Raw genomic sequence first — 21,426 nt, forward strand, 5'->3', positions numbered from 1 at the left:
TACATTATGTACATACATTACATACATCGTGGAATCCATGAGTTTACATGCATACATTATGTACATACATTACATACATCGTGGAATCCATGAGTTTTTGATGACTGTATTTGGATTGCTCCATAGGCATTTGCTTGAGGAGAAAACGAAGGCTTTCATTGGTGTTGTAGAACACTTCAGCAAGGATACATAAGAGGACACAAAGAAGAGCACATCTTTTTTTGCACATCATATTTTTATGCTTCCTATCTCATTGTCTTGTGGCACAATTTTCAGTCAAAGAAGGTACTTGAGAACAAATTCGATGAGCTGCCGTTATATGGACTCGGTAGTAGTAAATCGCCAAATTGGTGGAAGTCTCTAGGAGACCAGCTACTTGCTATTGGTATACTTCCACTTTAACTTTTTCTCATTATGCCACTATTGGCATTATGACAATGCCTTCTAGGATCTTTTAAAGTTGGATGCTATGGTGTTATGTTGTGTAGGATATCTGGTGGAGACGAAGCGTGATATCTACCGATTCATAAAGTAAGCCTCAAACTCAAAAAAAGAGCAGATTATACGAGATAGACCCGAATGGTTATTAAGATCAAAAAGATGGTACATATGGACCATGTGTGAAGTGGATGTCAGAACACACAAAAGAAAAAGACGGGGCCTACGTACTACGTAGGTCCCTGTGTGTACAATGTATTAATAGACATGGAGAGCTCAAATGTGGGTGGCAAAGTAGAGCGCCAAGATGCCTCCCTAAGGTGTTGGAGGTTGCCTCGAATCTGGAGCTGACGGGTGGAAGGTATTAATCTCTGAGGGCAAGGACGTTTGGGTTTCTAGAGAGAGGCTGCCCGATCTCTGATGATTCCGTGGGTGTGAAAGGCCAAGACCTCCTGGGATCAGTCACGGGGATCGATCTACTGAGTGTGTCCCATATGCTGTGTGTGTGGCTAGTCAGTGCTTGGGTAAGTTTTTTTTTTTTTTTCGGAGAAGAGACTTCTATTAAGTATGAAAAAATATACAAAAGGGAGATTTCAAACCAAACTAGGTGGAGATTGGACAGTGCATGGGAGATTATTGCTAGTATTACAGCCTGGCACATCTGGAAGGCCAGATGCACTGAGGCCATAGAGGGCACTATTGTCTTGGACATACTGCCTTTGCAGGATTCGGAGTGATATTATCCATACCCTCATGGCAACTTGGGCCAGAATCTATGGATCTTCGAGGGCCGCAGAGAGAGAGCATGGCCAGTTTATGAGAGAGTGGGATCATGGTCTATTCTTCATTTCCACTCATATGGGACCTTGTTGGCAACACAAGACACCCGATTGGTTGAGATCTCCACCTAGTTTGGTTTGAAATCTCCCTTCTGTATATTTTTTCATACTTAATAGAAGTCTCTTCTCCGGCAAAAAAAATTACTTACCTAGGCACTGACTAGCCACACACAGAGCAACCCAAACATCCTTGCCAGTTTATGAGAGAGTGGGATCATGGTCTATTCTTCATTTCCACTCATATGGGACCTTGTTGGCAACACTAGAGACCCCCGATCGGTTGATGAAGCCATTTACTGTGACCCTCAAGAATTGCTCTCTGAAGAAGGCCAGCTTCGTAGGAAGCTCAGTGGGTGTCGGACATGTCCGATTAGTATGAAGCTGTGTAAGGTCCAGGTGGATAATGTCATTGATCTCTTGTCTCGAGAGGTCCAAGAAAGGAGAGTCAAGGGTTTTGGCAAGCGATGCATCTGTAGGCCACGAGTTACATGAAGCGGGCACATAAAAATGAGTTACATGAAGCGTAACCATGCTTAAAAACAATTTTAACCAGTATGGTTAACATACCCTCCTCCCTAATTCAGTTCCGTCCCCTCGGAGTTGGCAAGTATAATTAGCGGTAGTAGATGGAATATGTCTTGATGAAGTCGTACGGCGATTTAGGATACCGAGGGATCGGTGAAAGACTTTGTAGCTAGTTCACAATGCTGTTTCCATCATATCCTCGAAGGTTTGCAGTTGTCAAGCAAGCATCCATTGGATGCACTCATAATAGCCGAAGAGGTGCTTCAATGTAGGGCTTTGGCGAGGCCTTGACTGCCCTCTTGGTAGTGGTCCCATTTCTGGAAAGGCTTCCAGGAGTGTGATGATGAGGTTGAAAAATCTGATGGTGTCCATGATGGCGCGGTCAGGAACCTGATCATATCGCCTGATGAAGGAGTGCATCTTTGTTAGCATGCTGGTCTCGGTGCATGGGCTCTAGAATGTCGGTGGGGTGAAGCAGGGGAAATTTAGGGTTTGTTGTCTGCTCTTGTCGGAAGAAGTCCCAGTCTAGTGTTTGCGGATAGGTAGGTATTCGGGATTGATCCGCAAGTGACGGGGTGCCTTGTAGTATTCCGCCCAAATGTAGGGTTTGAGTAGACGGGTTGCTCGCCCATGAGCTCAAAGGTGATGGGTTGAGCGTCAGAGGGGGGCCGCTGGTAACCTCTGCGTTGCCGGTGTGGATGTTGGCGCTTCCTTGAGTCATGTTTGGTGTCGAGGTTAAGGCCGGAGGACATGTATGTCCAGACGGTCTGTGAACTTGGTGATGGGCGCTTGTTGGAGTTGTCGACCGAGTTGGGTATTGATGGCCTGCTCGAACTCCGTGCGATCCAGGGGCTCGCGCCAGTTAAGGGGGCTTGTTGGAGTAAGGTGCCAATGGGGATTTGAATTTGAGAAGAAAGGAAGGAGGAAAGACCTGCAATGTCTCTTGGAATAGATATGGTTCCTTGGGTGGGATCACCATTGTCTGTAATTAGGCTTTTGTGGGTACAGGGTGTTCGGAGATGAGCTTTTGTGTTCGTTCTTCTTAGGCGACCGTCTCTCAAGTTCTTGAGATACTCCGCAACGAGATCTTCTTGGTACGGGGTTGCCATGGCTGTTGGCTTTGTTTTCCGAGGAATTCTCTCAGGAGGTACTTGGTCATCGAGACCTCTGTTACACTCTTGGGTTTTAGTTGGTCGTATGTCTGGCATAGGGGGACATTCCTCAAGGTGTGCTGCTTGAGGTTCCTCCTCTAAGTGAGCTTTATAGTCCTTGACCAATTTCTAAGCAGCCTTCAGCCTTTTGTTCTCTTCAATGGGGTTTGGGTATTCAACTAACTTTCGGGGTAGTTGATTGGGATCTATTCGCCCTCTGGCTAGAAGGAATGAGGGTAGAATCTTCTCCTCATCAGATGAGCAAGACGACGCATTGGTGGTTGTCCCAACATCGGACCCTGTCTTTATGACCACGCGGCTATCCCCTTTACCTATCTTTGTGGCCTTTTTCTTTTGTGAGCACCTTGTTGCACGTGCTTGTTCAGGTATTTTCTTAGGGGATAGAATTCTTGCATGTTCTGGGTTTCCCTGATTCTACAAGGTCGATGCCTTAGCGGCGGTAGCGTGAGCTACGGCTCTCCTTCTGCTTTTCATCCTGGTAATTGCATTTAGAGGCACCGTATGGATGGAGCTATCTCATACACTCAGCAATTTAATGCTGGTGCTAGGTTTAGCCTCGTGTGCCTTCCCCATTGTGCTTGTTCTCAATGGACAGTCCTTGTAAATATGGTCTATTCCACACTGTGTGCATAAAGGAGTCAAGGTGGAAGCACTCACAGGAGTACTAGCCATCCCTTTCTTGACCAGACACTCAGCTACTCGATGAGGTCCTGCACAATGATAGCATTGCATAGGTGGTCATTTGACCATGCTATTCAAGTCTAGTCCTTGCGGCCCTTTGGGGGCCAGGCCTAGGGAAGGATCACTAGAGGAGCATAGAGAGGCTACATGTGATGATGTTGTCATGCATGATCAGGAGTAAGCCATTTGTACCACATGACATTCTACATGCAGAGTTTGGGGTGGCCCCACTGGTTACAGATGCCCTTTTTCAGACTGTCACTTATATTCAGCGTGTATACATGCTTGACAGAGATCACCTCCCACGACTAGCACTAGAGTCCTCTATGCGATTATACAGTGAGAGGGAGAGGGAGCGATTGAGACGAGCTGGACTGCCCTCCTCCTCAACGACACGGCCACCACCATTACCGACACATGCATTGTACTTTGAGGTAGTCAAGTGGTTTCATGCACATGGCATACAGATGGACCGTCTCCCCCCGTTTCAGTATAGCTTGGATTCCCCATACCTTGATCTCTCACGTCAAGAGATCAACCGGATCATTCGGTTAGATCTACTCAGGCTACACATACACCAGACATGGGTGTCTCCGTCCGAGATTGGTAAGAAGTGTGAGTTCTACAGAGATCACTTCTTGAGACTCTCCGAGGATGGATTCTTTGAGATCCCGGGATACATACAGATACACACGTCACATGCCATGCGTATCACGATCGGTGAGCTCAGGGTATCCTCCCATCACCTTAAGAGTAGAGACTGGCAGAGCTGAGGATATCCCACATGAGGAGAGGACATGCACAATATGCATCACATGAGCAGTAGAGGATGAGGCTCATTATTTGCTCAGTTGCCTAGCTTACTATGAGATACGGGGGAGATTCCACTGCCTCTTCCGAGAGGGATTCGGACCCCTCACATGGGTGATACAATTTGAGGAGCAGAGGTGCTTGGGCATGTATTTGATGGAGCTGAGATGACATAGGGATGTAGTGTCGAGGCAACATGCTGAGAGATAGACGTCCCCGGCCCAGAGCATCAGGACCCTCCACCACACAGACAGATTCGTGAGGTTCTCTGTTGACATGTCACACTCCCTTCACAGAGGCCTAACATTCACTCCACCATCAGATCGGTTTTGGCCAAGGCGGGTATTGTCATTAGCTGATCATAGCATATCTCACTCTACACAGGATCATCTGCTGATCACATGTATTGTCCGATGTTTTCATTTTGCTTTTTCTTTCAGTTTTCCATGGCTCAGTATATCCATGGTACCATTGTATTACTTTTGGTCTCATAGGCCCTTGGGGTCTTCCGTAGATGTTAATATAACTTTCTTTCTTTCTGTCTCGCTCACAAGAAGTGCTCCCCTACTCTCCCTCTCTTTGACAAAAATGCTCCCCTACTCTCTCACTTTGACAAAAATGCTCCCCTACTCTCTCTCTCTCTTGGACAAAAGGTGCTCCCTACTCTCTCTTTGACAACAAGTGCTCCCCTGCTTTCTCTCTTCGACAAAAGTGCACATCTACCCTCTCTTTTCTCCACAACGCGGCACCTCTCATTCTCTCTCTTCTCCACAACAAGTGCTTCCCTCCTCTCTCTTCGACAAAAGTGCACATCTACCCTCTCTCCTATCCACAATGCGGCACCTCTAGTCCTCTCGCTTCGACAACTGGTGCCATCGTTCCTCTTTCTCCTCGGCAGCTAGACTCTTTCTCTTTCCGACCAAACAACTTCCAAATCAGCCTCCATGTGGTTGCTCCAACAGCCGCCACACCCCGCTTGCTTTTTCTCCCACTGCACCACAGGTGGGCTGTTCCTGGCTGCATCCTTGGCCTCGCACACTCTTACCTCTGCATAACCACCTCCTTCTCCATAATCATTCACCTCGCCATCATTCTCGGCACTTCCATCATCAACATCATCACCTCTGCAAACGCCTGCCTCCTTGTACACTCTCATGCCGATTTCATACCCTTCTCATCATTGTCACCATCCACGCTCCCCTTTCCTCATGTGTTCACCATCAACCCTTATCATCGCCAACATCATCCCTCTCTGCTAGGGAGCTGATCTTTGACTCTAGAACAGATCCATAGAGTTTAGGCAATATATGACCAATCATGATAGTCATATAGTTGTTGAGATTGAATGGGTCCCCCGTCTTGTAGATAGGAGTAACGGCATTACTAGACGAGGAAGGTGGGGAACCGTGACATAGGGCTATGTTAAACATGTGTGCTAGCAATGAGGCAAGTGTATTGCCTGCACGTGCAATCCACTCAGCAAGTAAATTCTCTTGGTGTCTTGGGGCTTTACCATTTCAGAGTCTGTGTATGGCTTTAGTGATGTTAGAAACATAGAAGACGGTGGATAAGGTGTGGCGACAGGTATTTGGTGGGTCGAGTGGTGGTTGAGTGTGTATTTGGTAAAGGTTTTCTGCATACGTGTGCCAGGTGAGAGGATCCGTGATGGGTGTGGCTGACTTGTGCTGAAGGAGCTTGCACCATGCCTCAATGCTATCCGTGCTCAAAAAAAGTTGGTAGGGTTCTTCCTTGTGTTTGGCTAGGAAAGCCTTCTCTTGCGAGTAAGGCGGGCAAAAAATATGTTCGGCTTTGCGCTTCGTCATTTGCCCCATTGCTTGCTCTTGCAAGAGGTGAAGGCGAGTAGCCGTGACACTCATCATCATACCAACTATTTTGGGGCATGGATCCACAGGGAGGTTTAGCGGTGGATCATTGTGTACATGGGAGAGAGGCTTTGGCTTATTCATGAATGATAGTGGTGAGCTGATAAGTGAGTGTAGTGAGTGGGGCATGTGGATCAAGCTCATAGAGGTGGTGATAAGTATCGTTTTGGTATATATGATATAGGTCATCATAAAAGTGTATTTGTGTGTAATGTGAGATGGTTTTGGTGGGAAGTGGTGTGGAGAAAGTGCCAGAGATGGTAAAGGATAGGTAAGTGTGATCAGCATTAAGTGTTTTTGTGGGGAAGGGGAGGGGTTTGAGATGGTGACATCATAGATATGGGGAGCCAAGACCGGGGATCCCATTAGATAGTCAGAGGAGGGCGATCTGGTCATACCGTTGATGAATAGCCCATGTGTAGCTCCCATCTAAGAAAAGGTGGAATGCCCAAGGTCCTGCGATACTCTCTCTATTCTCGTATCCACAGGGTCTAGCTCATGTATCGAGAGATGTCCCCAAAGTCAAGGAGGCGAATCTGGCGGCTCTCTATCCGGGTATGAAAGTCTCCCAAGAGAGGATGTCCCCTAGTAAGCGGATGTCTCTGGAGTCTGGAGGGAAGTAGCAAACTGCGATATGCACTAGTCTGCATCCCGGTAGGCATAAACTCATCTACATGTAGCAAGCCTACTCATCTCTCTTAATCACAGTGAGAATCCTGCAGGTAAGTAGCAAACCGCGACTTGCACTAGTCTGCATCCCGGTAGGCATAAACTCATCCATATGTAGCAAGCGTCCTCATCGCTCTTGGCCACAGTGAGAATCCTGCTGGGATGTGGTGTAAATATAGGTGCCACTTCTCCCGACCTTGTACTCCTCCACAAGCTCTGGTATCCCCCCGATGTATGTACGTCCACTTCTACCAAGAAACCAGTCGCAATCCTGCCTTTGATGGGTCTCCATGTAAAAGATAATGTCCCTCCCTCTGAAGGTCTCTACAAAACCTCCTGCATCTGACCACGAAGTGCCATTGCAGTTCCAAACTGCTATATCCGGATGTGGTCTTATAGGCCCTGTGCTCTGTATTTGGAGCAATGCTCCATGATGATCATGCATCCATTGCGATACATGGCCCACTTCCGAGCTTTGAATGCCTCCATTACCTGTATCATCCCGATTTTCCTTTGCTCCACTTGCAGTGGAGTAAGGTCATCCCCAATGTAGATCTTTGTGCCCCTTAAGGCGGCCTGTTTCTGCAAGAATGCCTGGTAGGATTGAGCATCCTTGAACTTCAAGAGGAGAGGCGTCTCTTTGCTCATGTCTTTGCCATCATATATATATAGAGAGAGAAAGACAGAAAGGTAGATGACCCATTTCCAAGCTTTGCATGCCTCCATTACCTGTATCATCCCGATTTTCCTTTGCTCTACTTGTGTAAGGTCATCACCAATTTCCAAGCTTTGCATGCCTCCATTACCTGTATCATCCCGATTTTCCTTTGCTCTACTTGTGTAAGGTCATCACCAATGTAGATCTTTGTGCCCCTTAGGGCGGCCCGTTTCTGCAAGAATGCCTGGCAGGATTGAGCATCCTTGAACTTCAAGTGGAGATGCATCTCTTTGCTCGTCTTTGCCATCATATATATATATATATATATATATATATATACATATATACATACATATATATATATATATATATATATATATATATATATATATATATATATATATATATATATATATATATATATATATAGCTTCTTAATTTGCAATCTCTCCATTCTCCTCCATTCCTTCCCTAAATCTGGTTGCGAGAAAGACGCCCCATACAACACCACTAGGCAAACCGAAGTATTAAATAGCCAGCATTTGGTACTAGATGGAGGAAATGGCCCTGGAAGCACCATCTCTCCAAGTGAGCAAGGGTGGCATATCCCCTTGCCAGCCGTGCTTGGGCAGTCTGATGCATAGTAAAAGAGCAGGCTGGTAAAAGTGATCCTGGGATATACACATGAATTGCCCAAGGCACGGGCACGTGCACATGCCCGATAAGTGTTATGGGGGTCTTGACTTCGTGGTTAAAGATCCAGGCCCCCCACTCTTTGAATTTCACCCCATAGATTGTGTTCACCCACCTTTTTAAAAACTTTGTACACAAGACAAGAGAATGGGGTTTTACCCCCTGTATACAACACCGAAAGAAGAGGATAAGTGTCGTGCATTGTGCGCAATAGACTTGAAGAGTGGCGGCAACATGTGCATGACAGTGATAAGACTGCAAATGTTTGATTATGTTTTTCTGGGCCTCCAATTCGACAGTGTTGGCGGCTTGGGAATGAATTTTTTGCAAGCTACAACGGGACAAAGACTGCCTATCATGTTGATTCCAAACCAAGAGATGCTTGAAGAGGAGTTGAAAAAGGGGAGTCTGACTGATCAGAGAGTGATCTCCACAGATACTCAAGAAATGGCTCCAAAGTATTCGGCGCACACAATGTCAGAGGTGATCTCTTTCAAACAGTTTATTAGAATTTAAAAATTTGCACTAGAATACATTACGGTGCAGGATCTTTTCCAACTTTTTTTTTCTTTGCGCAGCTGGAAACCAAGCTGTGTGAATCCTTGTTGAAAGAGAGAGCAAACCTAGCCAAGAAAAATTTCACTGCTCCGTAAGCAAAACTTGAACCTTTTTGTCTCTTTTTTCTTAATTTTTAAATATCTAGTTAAAAAATAATTAGATGTTTATCTGCGAGTCTTTTTGTCTCGTAAGTTACTACATTAGGTGACTGATTGCCACCATGACGCAAGGAGCGCATGGCCTTTACTTGCAAAGTAGGGATAGACAAGTCATTACCAAGAACAAAGGCTTACCCGCTGCTAAAAAGGTTCTGGCATGTGGGACCAAACATTCTATGAATTACAGCTGCAAACAATTTTAGTGTGACTTGCAACATAAGAAATGTCTTCTTTCATCAGAGTCCAAATACAGCTATATAGAGTACACAGCAGAGGGTCTGTAATGGCACCATTTGTGTCTAGACGTTTGTACCAAGTTTTCACCCATCCTAGCTTCACACTTATTGGTACCATTTTTCTGTTACTTAGCTTTTTTTTCCTGGGTCTATGTAGCGCAGAGTTGATAGCTGCAGGAGATGTAGCTCATATTCCTCAAAATACAACCACTGCAGGGGCAGCTAGTTATAATGTGAATTTGCCAAACTATTCAGTAGAAATGAAATGAAATGCAATCGTCTCCGAGAGGCCATAATGGCCTATAAGACCAAAACTGAGAGTACATCTGAAGTTGGTGTCTAATCAAAGAGAACAACTAAATGAGATAAGAACAGAACTGTAAGACTCCGAGATTATACTGAGTAGAAAATACTGGAAAATACTGAAAAATGTATATTAGGTAGATCCATGTATGCTGATCAGTTGAAGTGTTGCCCTCTCCTTAGATCAAGTATCTCCGCCATAGGGCTGTCTAGAATGGAGAGGTCGTATAAGTGAGGTAGGCGCCTCCGATGCCGAGCAATAATGGCTCTGATCTGGCGGTGGTGAGGATGCCATGGTCGGGATCCTAGTGGGCGTGGCCAACGAGCACGACATAAGATAACTGCTCTATCAGTGGTGACTCCCTGGGAGCGTGGTCGGTGCCCTGATGGCCCAATGGAGGAGGTATCAGGAGGTGTGTGGGTTGGGTTGCTGGTGTTGGTGTCAAAGAAATCTGTCAGGGTCCTGTGTCTAGGTACATCATGGCTCAGCCTCCTGTCTGCCAAGAGGGTCTCTCTGTGTCTCTTGAGCTCAAGTAGAAACAATCCGAGGCATCTCTGATCCTCAAACTCCATGACCCTGCGTAACGGCCCAAAACCCTCTCGGAAGAGGCAGTGATATCTGCCTCGGATCTCATAATAGAATGTACATTGGCAAATGTAGTGTTCCTCTATCTCTACCTCCTGGTAGCATAGTTGACAAATGCGTTCATCCAAGATTTGATGCACATATCGCCTTGTCTCAATCCATAGCTGGTGTGATGAGGTCCGGATCTATCCAATGGCACAACGTATCCCATGTGATAGGTGTACATCCATGTATGCCGGGCGGGTGATAAAATCATCTGGTGAGAGGTGTAGAAAATGGCTCTTGTAATGAGCCATTTTCGTGCCTAAGGGCTCAAGGGGGCTAGTCCATGCCCTCTCTGTGTCCACTCTGATGATATCCATCCTGATCACGCGGTTTTGCTCTGAGCGGGTGAGATCCAAAAATGGACAATCCAATAGAGAGAGAGAAATGAAATGATGTATCAACGTCTCTAAGAGGCCATAGTGGCCTATGAGACCAAAACTGAGAGTGCATCTGAAGTTGGTGTCTCATCAAAGAGAACAACTAAATGAGACTAAAAGTACAATAAACTGAGTGTCCTACAGTTATAAGAACAGAACTGTAAGACTCCGAGATGATACTGAGTAGAAAATACCGGAAAATACTGGAAAATACTGAAAAATGTATATCAAGTAGATCCATGTATGCTGATAAGTTGAAGTGTTGCCCTCTCCTTAGATCAAGTATCTCTGATATGGGGCTGTCTAGAATGGAGAGGTCGTAAAAGCGATGTAGGGCCTCTGATGCCGAGCAATAATGGCTTTGATCTGGCGATGGTCAGGATGCCGTGGTCGGGATCTTGGTGGGCGTGGCCGACGAGCACGACATAAGATAACTGCTCTATTAGTGGTGACTCCCTAGGAGCGTGGGCGGTGCCCTGATGGCCCAATGGAGGAGGTATCAAGAGGTGTGGGGGCTGGGTTGCTGGTGCCGAAGAAATCTGTCAGGGTCCTGTGTCTAGGTACATCATGGCTCGGCCTCCTGTCTGCCAAGAGGGTCTCTCTGTGTCTCCTGAGCTCAAGTAGAAACAATCCCAGGCATCTCTGATCCTCAAACGCCATGACCCTACATAACAGCCCAAAACCCTCTCGGAAGAGGCAGTGATATCTCCCTCGGATCTCATAATACACTGTACATCGGCAAATGTAGTGTTCCTCTGTCTCTACCTCCTGGTAGCATAGCTGACAAATGCGGTCATCCACGATCTGATGCACATATCGCCTTGTCTCAATCTGCAGCTGGTGTGATGAGGTCTGGATGTGTCCAATGGCACACCGTATCCCATGTGATAGGTGTACATCCATGTACGCCGGGCGGGTGATAAAATCATCCGGTGAGAGGTGTAGAAAATGGCTCTTGTAATGAGCCATTTTCGTGCCCAAGGACTCAAGGGGGCTAGTCCATGTCCTCTCTGTGTCCACTGTGATGATATCCATCCTGATCACGCGGTTTTGCTCTGAGCGGGTGAGATCCCAAAATGGACAATCCAAACTGTACTGAAAGGGTGGTAGTGCCTCTATTCGCAAACCATGTAGGTCAAACCATGATCTCATCTGAGGGTACCAACAATGAGTATCTCCATCCTCTGTCAACTGTATGGATGAAGTCAATGCCAATCGGGAGTACCTCTGCTGAGGGAGCTCCCATAGCCGTTGTAAAAAGGTAACTGCCTGGAATAGGGCCTCGGTTACTACTGGTGGGACACCTAGCTCAGCCCGAACAATCTCATGTGGTACTGATGATTTGCTTCGAATCATGCGGGCAATCATCATAATCAGTGGTCTCTCCATTTGCCTCCATCCCTCATCTGTCCCTCTCTGAGATCTGTGATGTATACTAGGTCCCCAAATTGGAGCTCCGTACAGGAGGGTCGGTGTGACAAGCATATCAAATAGCCATAATTTGGTGCGTGGCTCTTGAAACTGTATGTGTGCACACTGCCTTTCAAGTGCCCCCTGCGTGCCCTCGAGCTAATCTAGCTGCTGCTGCCTCCTTCAAGGAGAAACGCGGTCTTGTGAAAGTAACTCCCAAGTAGACATATGACGTGACGTACTCTACCGGCTCCCCTCGGAAAGAGAGAGAGAGAGATTTTATTAATGTGTACTAAAGAATCACTAGGTATATAAGACCAAAAGTGTTACATATGTCCCATGTGTAAGCTGAAGATCATAAACATAACATGGAAACATAAAAGAGCCAAAAAATAGGCCCGCATACTTACAGCGGTCCTCTAGTAGTAAGTTAGTGAAACCAGTAGGGCTCATCCTGGATCCTCCTGCTCCTCTATGGCTCATCATGGATCCTCCTCCTCTGTGATAGCATAGGAGGAGGCAAGGTCCATTGTGTGCGGCAATGCCGATTTATGGCGCTGGAGTTTTTCCCGGATCAAGAGCTAACGAGAGGAGATCTTGAGGGGCCGGAGCGTATGGATCTTTGAAAGGACTGTGCATAACTACAGGTGTCCGAGGAGCTAGTGTGTCTCAGGTTTCAGGGGACAGTCGCTTGGCGAGCTTGGGTGTCCCATCCATGGTGTCTTTGTCCCGTCAGATGCCACATAGGCTGAATCTCTGTCAGTCAGCTGAGGGGCCTTAAAAAAAGTATGTGATGGATGTTTGAGTAATATCCTGCTGGTCATGTCCTCTTCTTTGAAGCCTCAGTAAGGCCTCTCAATGAAAACATTGCTCTAGTAAGTAGAGGCCTAAACACCTATGATCTTGGTTGTCTTAGAGGGCCAACCTCCTCCTTGAAGAGAATGAAATCCAACCCGTATCTCATGATACACTGGGCATTTGAATAGGTAGTGCTCCTTCATTTATGTCTCCTTGGTCATGCATAGTGTGCAAATCCTTGCCTCTTGCGGTATGCCATTGTGAGGTGACGAGCAACAATCAGTCTTTGCCTTTACAACTCCTTTATGTCAACCCTCAACCCTTAGAACATATGAGAGGAACACCCTAAGATTCTTTGTTGAACCCCAAAACAACTATGACCAATCCTCTGAACAAACATAAACCTTCCAAGTAGGTTTCACAATGATTTTTATTCCAAATAAGCAGATATGGTATAAGGCTAGATATTGAGTAAGTATACATCTAACTGACAAGTAAGCCACTGACACACTTGACTGGAATAAAAACCCGCGACTCTTAGCCTCACACAATAAATCCATGAGAATGATAAACAACCAACCCATCACCATAGCCATCCCAAAGACGACAAACACTGTTGATATATAGCAAGGAAAGCTAACTCTATCATAGTTACCACGGAACGTCGTTCCGCCTTCCTGGAACGCCGGAACGCCGTTCTGGGCGAAGGCACGTTCCCGGAACGTCGGAACGTTCCGCAATTTTTTTTTTTTTGGGGGGGGGGTGTGTTTTGCTTGCAGAAATGTATGTTCATGTCTTGGGGGAGCAAATATTAGGAAGCATATTTGGCTATCCGTATACAAAAAGTTACATTTTTTTGTGTCATATGCTGACATGTCATATGACGTGGCGTTCCGCGACGTTCCCGATCCGCTCCCGTTCCCGCTCCCGTTCTAGCATCCGATGTTCCCGGAACGTTCCCGTTCCGCGGTAACTATGAACTCTATACAAAAAACCACTGTTGGGTACAACCATGAGGTAGATACATGACTTTGTTTACCAAAAGATACAAAACATCCACATAAAGTCAGTTACTATCCACATCTTCTTCCCTTTCTATTTTTGGATCGATTATCCAATTTGGAAGATCTCGAGCAATAGGAATATTACCGAACCCTGCTAGTAATTGGAGTAGAACAAACCATTCATAGTCAGTGCGGAAAGAACCTACAATGTTGTGTGGAAAGCCCAAAGTGGATATGTGTTGTAGCCATGGTTCTAGTACAAGAGAGAGAATCATGGTGTTAATCTTTTGACTACCCTCACACACCTAATACAACATGTAATACTTATTAACTCAAAACCTAGTTCATATGATGCCCATAAGTGGATATTTTAAGAGTGCACTCACACAACATCCCACACATCACACACGCACACTGAGATTAAGTGAATTTTACAAGGTTTTGAATCGAATAGGCACAACCACAAAGACATAATCTCATCAAAACCACACATCCATAACCATTTCAAAGAGCATTATCCCAAACATACTCTCACATCACACATGCGCAACAAGATAGCCTCGCCCGGGCTCAGACACATGGTTCCATCATCAAGCTTGATAGGCAAATCTGAGATAGCCTTCAGACATTAACTTTCACCACTTGAGAGCAAGATCCCGTGAGAATGTGTATAGATAAGACTCAGACAGACCGGCGTCATCAAGGTTTTGTATGTGTAGCAACAAAAGGACTGGTCTCCTTCTTGATCTTCACTCTCACTAGTGTCTTCAATACCACAGGCTGTCTCACACAAATCTCCCACATATGCATCAGCTTTTTACTTTTCCCAGTTTGGTGATGGCTTCACGACCTCATCAAGGTAGCTTTGAAGGTCTTCACACCTAGTCACTACGACGGTCTTGATCTTCATCAGCTTGGTTTCTTGGTTTCCTCTTATACGAGCTTGGGTAATCAGAGCAGTAGCATTTCCCCCCCAAACCTAGCAAAAAGCTCTGGTATATTCACCTTCCACGTCTATATATAACAGTTTATCTTCGAGCATCTTTTGAGGTGACCAGATCTTCCACTCTTGCTATCTCTGATGCCAACGGTGCCGGCTTCTTCACATGTTTTTCTTGCTTCTTCAGTTGGCAGCATCACCTTCCACATGCTATACCCATGCTCCTGCTATTTCAGTCGTGACCGCTTCTTTTCGGCAATTTGAAATCCCCTGGCAACCAGCTCCTTAGCAGAATCGGCTTGCTCTCGTCACCTCCAACGTGGAGATGGTATTTAAGGTATTGAATACCTTAGTAAAAAACCTTCAAATGCCTTTGTATAATACCTTAAATACATGGTCAAAAACTACCTTGTTACCATTATTAATCAACTAAAGGTCATGCCTCAATACAACCCATGCCTCGGCCATCACCAAACCTTATCTTGTCGAAGAAGCCCCTCACAAGATACATCATCATCACTTGAGCTTGTGATGTTCACCCATACAATGTATAATGCTATAAATATACAAAATGCCAAGATGCATTTCTAGGCAAACTCCCTTTACTTTGATGACCAAACATGGTGTACACCTACCCTACGTACAAACCAACCATCATTACTCGACATACAAACACCAGAGTTTTATACAAATATACATGTTTTTTTGATTTGTTTTTTCAGCCTCACATCGTTTGCACTCCTAGTCTCTATCTGAAGGCGGTGAGAGGACACCCTCAGCTGAGCAATGAAAATCATATGGCATGGGGTATGTGCCTTTGTATAAGTATGCGGACTCTCATAAGCTAGAATGGGAAGAAAAAGCTATAATGACAAGTGGAGAGCTTATGCTCCTAGATACTGTCCTGGTCTGATGAAGTGCTGGATCTGCTAGTGGAGTAGGTTTAGCATGTTGGGGTTGGAAGAAGTGGGTGATCCTGAGTTGGGCTGAACGAGCTCATGAGGTCTGTGCTTTGAGCAGGCCTGTGTGTCATAGCTCCAGCAAGAACGCGCCTAGGCATCTTTGGTCTGGATAATCCATGATACGACTTATAGGACCGAACCCCTTTCCTAAAAGGCAATGGTACCCCCCTCTGATCTCATAGTAGACTGAGCATCGACATACATAGTGCTCCTCGGACTCCACCTCTCTGCTGCATAATCTGCAAATCTTGTCGTTCTTGGGTATCCTCGTTGCTTTGCTGGCCTTGATCTCTCTAGGGTATGGGATGAAACTCGGAGTTGACCAATGGCAATCCTCATGGCATGAGATAAAAGATTTCCATGTAGCCTGGTCTCTGTATGAACTCACCTGAGGGCTTGGCCAATAGTCGTCTCAGTAAGGAAAACGAAGCTCTTTATTAGAGATGTGTCTTCTCCCAGCCATAGCCACAAGCTTCTTTAATTCTAAATAGTGATTAATAATCACTAATACTACCTTGTGTTTGGCTAATCAAGTGTTCTCTCTAAGCCTCACTTGTTCCATCTCAATGTTGGTCTTGGCCTCTCTTGCAAGGCCCAACAAGTTCCTCGAAATCAAATCCAAGCCTCCTCCAAGCCTTTCACAAGATTCTAGTTCAAATCTCTCATTTACTAAGAGCTTCAATCTTCAAGGTGACTCAAATTTTAGTCAAACCCTCTTCAATACTTGCTCTCAAGTGTGCTGCTCAACTCTCTCAACCCTAATGGCCTTACATGATACTACCTTCCGCTTCAAGGAGCAAAACTTCCACACTTGGCAAACCCTCATCAAGCTCATTCTCATGAAGAAAGGCCTATGGAGCATCACAAGTGGAAAGGAGAAGCCAAGGGACCAAGCTACTATTCCGGCATGGGAGACCAGAGATGACAAAGGAAATCATAACTCGAGTTGGATGACACATACGTTCACCATGTGGATGGGTGCGAATCTTTTAAGGCTTCATGGGATCAATTGGATATCCTATTTGGGGCTCAATCTAGGATCTCTAAGGTTGGTTTTCTCATTGAGTTTTTTAAACTTGATATGAAGTCTATAACTTCTCTTGCATCTCATCTTAACTATATGCAAAGTCTTATGACCCAACTTGCAGGCATCTCACTAAAGGTGGATGAAGACATTGCCATTGCGGTGCTACACAAATACGCTCCATGGAGGAGGGTGCCTAGAGCTCTTGAATCTCTCAACCTCCCTTACATCTCTCACCTGACTCACCTAAAAGGTGATGCCTACATCAAGGGAATGTACGTACTAGACCTACACCCATAGTCACAGGGGATGTAGGGGACGGGAGAATGGGACGTGGGGACGCCGTTTCGAGACGCGTCAGGAACGGGGACGGATGGGGACAATCGGATGCCCCCCTTGGAGGCGTCCCTCACAAGGGACGGGGGGACGGGGACGGTGTTGGGCAGGGACAATGTGGGGAACGGCGCCTGTGGGGGACGGCGAGGATCAGTTGCGCAGTCTAACGATCATTTTTATGACCGTTTTATGGCCGTTGTGGACATCGTCTTGGGGGCCTTTTTGGGCCATTTTGGTCCATACTCACAAGGGCCATAGTGGCCCTCTTGCCTTGCCTCTTCCAGTCTTCAAGACTCTTGCCTCTCCGTCTTGCCTTTCTATATAAGAACAAGCGCACACACACACTTTCTCACACACACACCTTCAAGGCTCAAGCCTTCAAGTCTCAAGTCTCAAGTCTCAAGTCTCATTGCTCATTGCTCAAGAGTCAAGCTTCAAGCGGAAAGCCACACACACACACAAGCACTCTAGTCTCTCTCTCCCTCAAGTCTCTTCCAACTTCCAAGCCTATTACACAAGAACTCTAGTCTTCAGTCTCTCTGCCTCTCTCAAGCTATCAACTTTCAAGTGACAAGTCATCTTCAATCATGGCATTGCCTTCACGTGCCGGGGCTTCCAGTAGAAGGACGACGGGATGGACATGATGGGAGGAGGTTAACTACACCCTATCCGCTCATGGAGACCGTTCTCGGCCATGGGCATGCAAGCTTTTTCCGTACCGGCGAACGAGTTGCGACGACAAAGTGCGAGCCGACCTCTTGCATGAGAGTGGGCATGAGGTGCGGTTTTGCACGAATGTCATGCTCGAAAAGAGACGAGGACTTCTGGACATGCTTGGCGTCTACAAGGAGGTCGAAGCGGCAAGGACACACCACGAGTGGCCGTGGATCCCGCGACGATGGGGAGAGGAACTCAAGGCTCTATGATGGAGTCATGTGGTAGATCGGGCCGATCGGCATCATGTACGCCATCACCTTCACCATCGAGTGGGAATGTTGCTCCATCCATCACACCGGCACCCTCCATCTCCACGGCCTCTCAACCCTTGCACGACCCATGGTGACAATCTACACTTGGGAAGAATTGGAACCCCAAGTTGAAGGAGGTGGATATGGCGGTAGTCCGCTTCTTCTTCCATGACCACATTGCCTTGCAAGTGCCTAGGTAAGTGTGATCGATCATCGCCGATTCATCATTCATGTTTTCATCATACTAGTACCCTTCCCCTCCTCCAAGAGCTTGCGCACTACATTGCTTGAGAAGGAGAAGCGCATTGTAGAGCAAGCGGCCGACAACACAAAGAGAGGCAATGGGAGAGGAGCGGAGTCTCTCCCATTGTGGATGGATGGAGCGACACCCGCAAGAGGAGTATTCATGGCGTGGTATTCCCACGGAGAGATGTACTTCATCTCATCTCATGATGCATCTGGCACCGGGAAGAGCACAGATGTGCTTGTAGCGGAGTGGGTTACCATCATGGAGATCATTGGCCCTAAGCATGTATTGGGCTTTGTTGCGGATGGGGAGCCTTCGAATAGGGCGGAGGGAGCTATCCTCCAAGGTATGTATGGACATGTCACGGTGTCCTTTTGTATGGCTCATTGCATAAACAACCTCCTCAAGGACATAGGGCCATTGCCATGGATCACAGCCCGCTCATTGAGGAGGCCAACACCATGGTCTCCTTTGTCCTCAATCACCAATGACTTTGGCACGAGTTCAACAAGAGGTCCTCTCTCTCTCTCCTCAAATAATCCGACACCCGGTTTGCCTACAACTTCCTCATGTTGTACTGGTTGAAGGATTGTAGTGGTGCTTTGAGGGGGCTTTTCCTTAGCGCGATGAGTTTGTCAACATGCAAGAGTCCCGTACAAACACTAGCCGAGAGTGTAGGTTACGGGCGGATGACGCCTCTTGGTGGGAGAGTGTGAAGACTACGAATGCTATGGTAAGGCCCTTAGTCCACCTATTGAGGATTGTACATGCTATGCAACCATGCATAGGCAAGGTCTATGAGGCTATGGATCGCATGATAGAGAAGTTGAAAGACTTCTTGCTTGAAGAAGACAAATACGAGGAGATCCATGCCTTGTGTCTAGGGAGGTGGAATTCCTACTACTCTCCATTACATGCAGCAACTTATGTGGTGGAACCAGAATTCCAAGGCAACAAGCAGGAGAGCGACCGGGAGGTGAGTGTTGGGTGGAGGATCATCTTGGACCGTCTTGTGCCTAATGCACCGGTTAAGTGCAAGATTAGGGACCAGCTTTCCATGTATAGGTTATTTGATGGCTCCTATGGTTGTCATGATGCATAGATCGACTGCTCCAAAGTTGGTGCCGCTCGGATGGACGGGAGCTACAGCAGCTGGTTTGGATGGACGGGAGCTACAGCAGCTGGCCATTCGCATACTTAGCCAGGCTGTTAGCTCCTCTTGCTTGGAGCAACTTTGGAGCACCTACAATCACATTGCCTCTAGGAAGAGGAATCGACTCGAGGTAGAGTGTGTCAATGACCTTGTCTTCGTGAGCGCGAACTTGCCAATGCTTTGCAAGAGTGTGACCAAGAAGGCAGATCCCTTCACCGAGTGGGAGATGAGTCAACAAGAAGAGCAACAAGAGGATGAGGTGCAACAACAGCATGCCAGTGAGGATGAACTTGATGTTCCTTTGGCACAAGCTACCCATGACTATGAGGTGAGCACTTCATGTGGATGATCATTCATGGATCATGATTCATGGACCTTACTACTTAGCTCTAGACTTTAGTACTTTTGAGTCTTTCCGTGCTTTAGCCTTTTTAAGTTTTTTGTCCTTCCATGTATTATGCCTCCTTAAGGCTTAGTTCAGACTCTTGAGTCATGACTCATTTTGTATCTACTTAATACAATCAATCCTCAAGGCCTTCACTCTTTGATCGACGTATTTTGTTAATATGACTCAAAAGCTTACCATTTTAGTGTAAATTTGTGCTCATTTTGATGTACTTCCAAAGTAGAATAAGTGTAGAGTAGAAAAACTTTTTAAAAAAAAGTATTTTTTAAGTGCCGTTCCCTCCTCCGTCCCCATTTCCTACATATGGCCATTGCCCGTCCCTGTCCCCGTCCCCATCCCCTGTTACTGTCCCTTGTCCCTTGTGACTATGCCTACACCCAAATACTCTAGTAAATGAGCCTTCTAACCTTAGAACAAAGCAATCTAAGGTATTTTTATGATTACTTATCATATGCCGTGGCCCCATTGTGTGTCCCAGTCTGGGACAAGTTAGACACGAGTTACGTAGGTCAGTCTCCTAGCTTTAGATGTCCAGCCACTAAGGATCCACTAAGGTTTGCACTAAGGATGGATGCTAGATCACTTTAATTCTAACATGTGGTACTGACGGTTTGATTTAGATCATGCAAAAAACACAAGCTAGATCCACGAGATTGGATGGGAACTAGGCTGTGCTTATGGATCTAGTCGAAGGAGAAAATGGATACACCACTAGAAAGCGGGTGGTAGGGTGGACTCGAATAAGTAGGTGCTTTCCAAACGAAACCAAAATGTGGTTTAAAAACCTAGAAAAATGGGTAAATTAGACTCTAGGAAACGATTTAGTTAGTCCAAAGGTGTAGAGGCTATCTGCTTCATGATCGAGGAGTAAGACATTGGTGTGTAGCTGTACGTAGCCACCAATCGCCTCTTACTTGTGAGAATTAAAAAGGGACATGCACTGGAGGAATCATATGCATTTCTTGGTGCAAGGATTTTTTTGCAGATGCGAGACGCTGTTAAGTGTTTTGTGAAGTCTAGAATGCACAAAATAATACTGGAATTGCTGTGAGGTTTTAGCTAGAATGCATTTTTTAGCTATGATATCATCATTGTACATATAGCATAATATGATTGCATGAGAAAAATAGGGTGGTATCTCTTTGATCAATATCTCTCGGGGAAAGGTTAACCTGCAATAATCAAATGTGCAATGGTGTTGACATCAAGGTAATATGCTAAAGTCAATGGAGCCTCAAAGATTGGCAGCTAAAATGTTGAGGGTGCACAATGGACACTTACATAACAGCATAGTGGACAATTTTTCTCTCTTCTCATATACGAGGTCATAGACAAGGTATCCCATGGCTCATCATGGAGGTGCTTCTAAGGATTGGCAGCGGGAGTTTTTTTATTGCAAAAATGGATAAATTCAAAGGCCAGCAAGAGAGTGCCCACATAACCTTGTGTAGCATCCTTTGAAGGAGCTTGGCATATGGCCATCTATTTATTTAAAAAAAGAAGGAAGCACTAAGCCTTAGCAAAAAGCTTTAGCACTAAGCTTTAAG

General features: G+C 46.0%; 1 protein-coding gene across 3 annotated transcripts in view; it reads left to right on the forward strand.

Moving 5' to 3' along the window:
- The window catches only part of LOC147612046 (uncharacterized), a 184,128-nt gene that overhangs the window by 48,596 nt on the left and 114,106 nt on the right, over window positions 1–21,426 (forward strand). For all 3 annotated transcript variants that reach the window (XM_086783887.1, XM_086783888.1, XM_086783889.1), the window contains 4 exons: window positions 277–385; window positions 489–531; window positions 8,668–8,851; window positions 8,947–9,017. In XM_086783887.1, coding sequence (XP_086640013.1) covers window positions 277–385; window positions 489–531; window positions 8,668–8,851; window positions 8,947–9,017 — 407 coding nt within the window. The remainder of the gene's footprint in view (window positions 1–276; window positions 386–488; window positions 532–8,667; window positions 8,852–8,946; window positions 9,018–21,426) is intronic.

Source organism: Cibotium barometz, chromosome 46 (genome assembly GCF_041138505.1).
Source record: "Cibotium barometz isolate CiBa-2024 chromosome 46, ASM4113850v1, whole genome shotgun sequence".
Classification (NCBI taxonomy): Eukaryota; Viridiplantae; Streptophyta; class Polypodiopsida; order Cyatheales; family Cibotiaceae; genus Cibotium; species Cibotium barometz.